Here is a 6,420-nt window from a genome sequence, read left to right on the forward strand (position 1 = left end):
GAGAGAGAGAGAGAGTCATGGGACGTGGAGTATAGTGTGGGAGTGGAGTCAAGGGAATTGTAATATGTATGATATTGGGGGGGAAGTGGGGCAGCGGATTGGGGGAGGGAGGTTGTCACTTCGAGGGGTAAAAAGTATAACGATTGCACTGTGTTGTACAGCTGAAACTAATTCTAAAAAATGTGTATTTCACAATAAAAAATAATTAAAATAGTAATCTCCCACATTAAGAATGTAGATATCCACAGAGCTTGTTTTCGTCTATGTTTCTTCTCCTGTGTAACTCTGTCTGGACTCACTGGGATGCGTAGTACATTTTCTTATGGGAGGAACTGTAATTTGAATTTACTGGACAGTTTTTGCCAAAGAAGAAATGAGTATAAGTTAGATCATTCCTAGAACCCTATCTGAGGATTCCTGTATGGCAGCAGGACTTGTTATAATATGGCTTTGTCTAGAAGATGGCCCCAACGAGATAATTCTGAAGAGAGCCTATTGCAAAAGTTCAGAGAGTATTTGCTGCCTACTAATACCTATCAGAAAACTGGTTATGTGTGGGAGCTACCAAAAGTATGTGGGGACTCCCAACTAATTTGATCCAAATTGAATATTGCTAATTAATAATTGTAAGTACTAGTTCAAGAACCACATTATTTGTGTAAAAATCCCATTGATACCAGTTGATATTTGGTTAACATTAAGAATTTAGATTTTTGTGCATTCTCAAGACTTTGACATTCAAAATAATTCCAGCTGTATTCAAATCAGTTGACACAAGAAAAGTAGCGTGTAGTGGGTATGTGGAGATTTTTCATAGGTTTCTCCATCTAGCACAAATTTTTTCTCTCATAGAGGTATTAAAGATCAGTATATTTTCCTCTCCAACAAAAAATCTACACGAAGTTTCCTAATATGGTTCTTAGGTTTCTGTAGGAAGGAAATGAGATAAATAAAATACTGCTTACTGTTCAGGGATTTATTGTCCTAGAAACATATTCTGTATAGTGTTAGCAGTGCTTTAATTTAGAGTGTTTGTTAAAAGTTTTGTTTTACCATTATATCATTATGATATTCTAGAATTTTATCCTTTTTTTTCTTTTCAGATATTTTATGTTGGCTTTCCCTTTTTTTTTTCTTTTTTTTTTTTGAGAATTGGGAGATGGGAACAGAGCTGGGGAATCGGGGAACAGACAAGTTGCTGTCCTTTTGTTCTTCAGTCTAGTTATGGAGGACGTTGCTTCACTGGCCCAAGTTGGAACCATCATTGCGCTCTTCNACAAAACAACAGCAACTTGTCTGTTCCCCTTCCCCCAATTCCCCAATAAAAATCTTTAAAAAAAAAAAAAAGAATAGCTTAAAGGTCTTGTGAAAAATGCCAACTCCTCATAGTTCTAGAAAGAGACAGTATGTTTTTCTAGCATTTGACTTTTATGGCAGTTATCTTATCAAAGATGGCATGGGTACATCTCCAAGTCAGCTGGACATCTAGTGTGTAGGGTAAAATAGCCATCTATACTACAGGTTGAGGATATTAATAAGGAAGTGATGTAGCTGCATTTCCATAGTGATATTGTGATTTGGTTAAGTGTATAGTGAATCAATGGTTGTAAATTAGCCGTAGAAACCATGATTCTGAAATCTACAGATTTCACTCCTACCTCTTCCCTTTCTCCATTTTCACCTCTACCATATGATATAGATGATGGGTACTCTAAAAACAGAATCGTGAGACACCTCCCAAGGGGGGAATTAAACTGTATTTTGTATACTTCTACTCCTCAACTCCCACCAGATCGTCAAAAGATCCACAGAAAAAATGAGAAATCTTATCTTGACTCATTCAGTATAGCTCCAGCATTAGATAATTATAATTGTGAACTACACAGAAAAGTTAGAGATATGTAAATATAGAAATTACATAGAAAATCATAACAGAAAATGTATCTTATATGTATGTTTCCTCCAGTAAATAAAATGCTGGCGACTTACTCTCATATGTGTTTTTAAGGTATCTTGTGGGTATAAGCATTTTATATTCTATCTCCAAAAATTTATATTATTAGTATTTTATAAACTAAAAATGGTTCCTTGAAATGTGGTGGCCTAGATTCAATCATTCTTAAATTCCTCTCAGAGATGCAATTAATGCCTTTAAGATTGAAAGGGGAAAAAAATATTTTTGAAATTGTGGTCTGCATGTTTCTCAAAAAGAAATTAATTGAAACTTTATGTACCAGCATAAAATGTATTACTCTGCTTTTCACTGCCACAGGTTTCTATGCAAATCACTCTGGATACTTCTAGTTAGGTGCTATTATAGTGATCTATCTAATGGTGTCAATCAGCAGCTTATGGGACATTTTTTAATACTTGTTTTTTAATCTTGATATTCCAGATATAAAGCCAGAAAATCTCCTAATCAGCCACAATGATGTTTTGAAACTGTGTGACTTTGGTAAGTTAAAAAAGAAATTGAGCCCTTTAAGTACAGTAATCCTCCCTTATCCAGTTTCGCTTTGCACAGTTTCAGTTACCCACGGTCAACCAAGGTCTGAAAATATTAAATAGAAAATTCCAGAAATAAACAATTCATAGGCTTTAAACTGTGTGTCGTTCTGAACAGTGTGATGTAATCTCACACCTTCCTGCTCTGTCATACCCTGGGTGTGAATCACTTAGTATCTGTCTCAGTTGTCAGATCACCTATCGCGGTGCCCCAGTGCTAATGTTCAGGAAACCCTTATTCCTATCTAATGCCCCAACGCGCAAGAGAAGCTGTCAAATGCTTCTTTTAAGTGAAAAGGTGTGTATGTATAGGAAAAACTGTAGCACATGTAAGGTTTGGTACTATCTGCAATTTAAGCATTGGGGTGGGGGTGGGAGGGAATGTCTTGGGACATAGCCCCAAGGGGAGACTACTGCAGAGAATTAATATAATACATAGGTAGCTTTTACAGGCATATTAAGAGTATTCTTTATGTTTTGACTTAAAGTAGCACAGGAACATTCTGTTAGGTCGTGTGTTGGAAAATTAGTTGCTGGAAGAGTACTACTCTCTCTGCTCTCCATAGTCTACTACTTTTTCTATTTTCTACATTGTCTACTCTTTTTAAAAATTCATCATGCAGTATTTATTTAATGAAAATTCAAAGCAGATACGTACGTGCGTGTGCATATTTTCATTAGCCCGACACTTAATGAGCCCAGAGAAATAATTTTATAGGAAATACCACTGTGGCCTTCTGGTTCAAATAGGATAAAACAATTGTTGTTAATATTTTAAATGTTTATGGAAATTGTTTTAGGCATAATCATAAATATTAAAAATTTTCCTATGTAAAAATACACACGTGTATGATGTATATGCAAAAGTTATGTATCTGTAAGATCAAAAGACGTTTTTAGAACAATTCCATTTATTCTCTTTAAATAAATGTTCAATGAATGAGATTAGTAATTGATGTATAATATTTCAGCTCCTGGTTGAATATATAAGGAAGTTTTTGAGTTGTATTCTCTTTTAGTAGAAAATTGTATATTGTTTCCCATATATAAAACTCTATATTAAGCACTATTAAGCATTTAAATTAAAATAATTCAGAAAAGGTTTAAAACTGTAGGGTGTTTAAGTCATGAGTCATTTTTTTTAAATTATACTTTTGTGTAATCCATAGGCTGAAAAATAACTTGACCTTTTTTAAATGTTATTTTTTTCAGATATTCAAATATAATCACAAATATGATATAATCCACATATAAATGAGAACACATTTCCTTTCACAAACAAAAGTTAGATTAGTACTTAGGAGATGGAGCGCATAAGTAAGAAATGGAAGCATTCCAAGAGTTCGCTTTAGAATGACCAATTTTGTCCACTGTAGCAACTGGAGGCGTGTGTAGCTATTTTCTATCACTGTTTCTAAAGAATTTGAATATTATGAATCTGCTTGCTTGAGGAGAAATGTTTTTACAGGACTTAATTTTCTTCATACTTTATGATGAGAAATATTGCAAAGAAGTGTCCTGCTATGTCCTAAACATCTTATGAAGTGCTTAGGAGAATTTTTAAAAATACTGAACACTGTATTTCAAAGATTTTGATCTTGGCATTTTTAGCATTTCCTTAGCATTATGACTTTTGGGAATAATATCTATTTTCATCTTCTTATCCATAATTGTGATTACCACCAAGTACTGAGACTTTGTGCACCTCATAGACCCTTTACTATACATCCGTGAACTATGAGTCGGTGATCGCTTAAGCCCCAAAGTTACCGAAATTTGTAAAGCAAGTTATAAATACAGTAAAACCTTGGATTGTGAGTAATGTGGTTTGCGAGTGTTCCGCAAGATGAGGAAACATTTCTAATACATTTTAACGTGGTAAATGAGCAATTTTTTGCAATACGAGTAGTTTGTTTCCGGAATGAATTATGCTCGCAAACCAAGTACATTTTAACATGGTAAACGTGCAGTGTCTTGCAATACAAGTAGTTTGTTTCCAGAATGAATTATGCGCGCAAACCAAGGTATTGTATAAAAGATGCCTGTAGAATGGTTTATAATTAGGAAAAGAGTATCCCTGGTCTAGCATCATTTAAAGAAAAAACGATTTTAAATGGTCAGGAAGTTCCAGGTGGCAGCACCACAAGTTGCATCCTGTCCCCTGGGCATCCCCAATGAGGACTTCCTAATTGCTTTCACACCCAGAGCCTGTAGTTCCTTTGTTTAGCTTGAAGAACCCCATTCAAAAACATGAATATTTCTTCAAAATATGTCTTACAGAGAAGAATTTCTCTACCGAAGTTAGGGTTTTGTTTTTTTCTGTGGTTGTTTTTGTTTTTTACTGTTCCATTTTAAGAAACATTTTCCACTTTTCAAAACTGATGTACACCTTAATTTTTACACCTCAGTTTCATGTTCTGGTTCTTTAACTATTCACAAAGAATCCATATTGCTTTTGGTGAGTTAGATGGGTAATTAATTCACCTGCTGGCTTATTTTGTGACCCTAAAACCTTTTGAAAGGGTTTTGGGGGAAAATACTAAGAGTGTATAAGGTGATTAAGATACCTCTAATATGCTTCTCAGTCATATTAGGAGATGAAAATAATTTTGACCTGCTTTGCTTCTGTCATTGCCAGTCTTTAGTTGTTTATATAATGGGTGGAACTGATCAACTACAATCCCGCATAGAGTATATTGACTGTCAGCAATATGTTAGTTTAGCTTTGACTTCTGGCTCTTGTGAGACTTCATTTTGTTCCTAAGATATGCATTTATTGAGAGAAGTAATTTTAAAATGTGCTCTGAATGCTTATAAAAGCATGTGATGATTTCGAAAACATGGATTTCTTTTAGCATAGGGGGAGACTGGTTTTTTAGTGAATACATACATATTTTAATTGACATGAACAGTAAACTAACCTTTTAAAATAACAAGGAAACTATTAATAAACAGCCCATCAATACCAGTCATTGTGTTCTTTTGATGTTTCTCTAAAATATTGCTAGCACTCATATTTTGACAACATGAAATTATTATTTCTTTTTCAAAGTTATATCTTTGGGCTTGCTATCTTTCAGGTTTTGCTCGGAATCTATCAGAAGGCAATAATGCTAATTATACAGAGTATGTGGCCACCAGGTGGTATCGGTCCCCAGAACTCTTACTTGGGTGAGTTACCTTCCTCAAATTAGAATGACATGTACATATCTGCTGATACTGTATCATTAGTTCTGGGATCATCTATGGAAGATAAGAACTTCAGTTAAATGCCAGTTACCTATTCCAGTGTAACAAACCACCTGAAAACGTAATGGCATAAAATAAACACCATTTTATTTGCTCATAATTCTGGATGCCAATGATTTGGGGGAGTCAGTGATTTGAGTTCAGCTGGGTGGCTCTTCTGCTGGTCTCAACTGGAGTCGCTCATGTAGCTACAGTCAGTTTGCAGGCCATCTGGAGGCTGGTTGGTTTACGGGGTCTCAGCTGGAACAGACCATCTCTGTTCCATGGGGACTCATCCTCCAGTAGGCTAGTCCAAGTTTCTTTGTGTGGTAACAGAACTTCCTGCAACATTAGGGCAAGCCCCAAAACAAAAGTGGTCTTCAAGCCTCTGATTGCATGGCTTTTGCCTATTGGCCAAAGCACATTGCATGGCCAAGCCCTGATTTAAAGGACAGAGAAATAAACTCCATCTCTTGATGGGAGGAGTGGCAGAGTCACATTACGAAGTGGCAGATGTCCAGAAATGGGGGGGACTTATTGCCACCATTTTTGTTAAGAATCTCCCACATTAGACCGCATCATGGATGGGGTAGAGGCTTGATCACTGCACTGTATACTTGAAGCTGATGTTGTATAATGTTGTATGTCAACTATAAGTGAATATATATATATATATATATATATATA

General features: G+C 35.3%; 1 protein-coding gene across 5 annotated transcripts in view; it reads left to right on the plus strand.

Moving 5' to 3' along the window:
• Positions 1 to 6,420, plus strand: part of CDKL5 (cyclin dependent kinase like 5) — a 160,608-nt gene that overhangs the window by 110,042 nt on the left and 44,146 nt on the right. For all 5 annotated transcript variants that reach the window (XM_019665739.1, XM_019665760.1, XM_019665751.1 and 2 more), the window contains 2 exons: positions 2,396 to 2,455; positions 5,586 to 5,676. In XM_019665739.1, the coding sequence (XP_019521284.1) occupies positions 2,396 to 2,455; positions 5,586 to 5,676 (151 nt within the window). The remainder of the gene's footprint in view (positions 1 to 2,395; positions 2,456 to 5,585; positions 5,677 to 6,420) is intronic.

Source organism: Hipposideros armiger, unplaced genomic scaffold (genome assembly GCF_001890085.2).
Source record: "Hipposideros armiger isolate ML-2016 unplaced genomic scaffold, ASM189008v1 scaffold_13, whole genome shotgun sequence".
Lineage (NCBI taxonomy): Eukaryota > Metazoa > Chordata > Mammalia > Chiroptera > Hipposideridae > Hipposideros > Hipposideros armiger.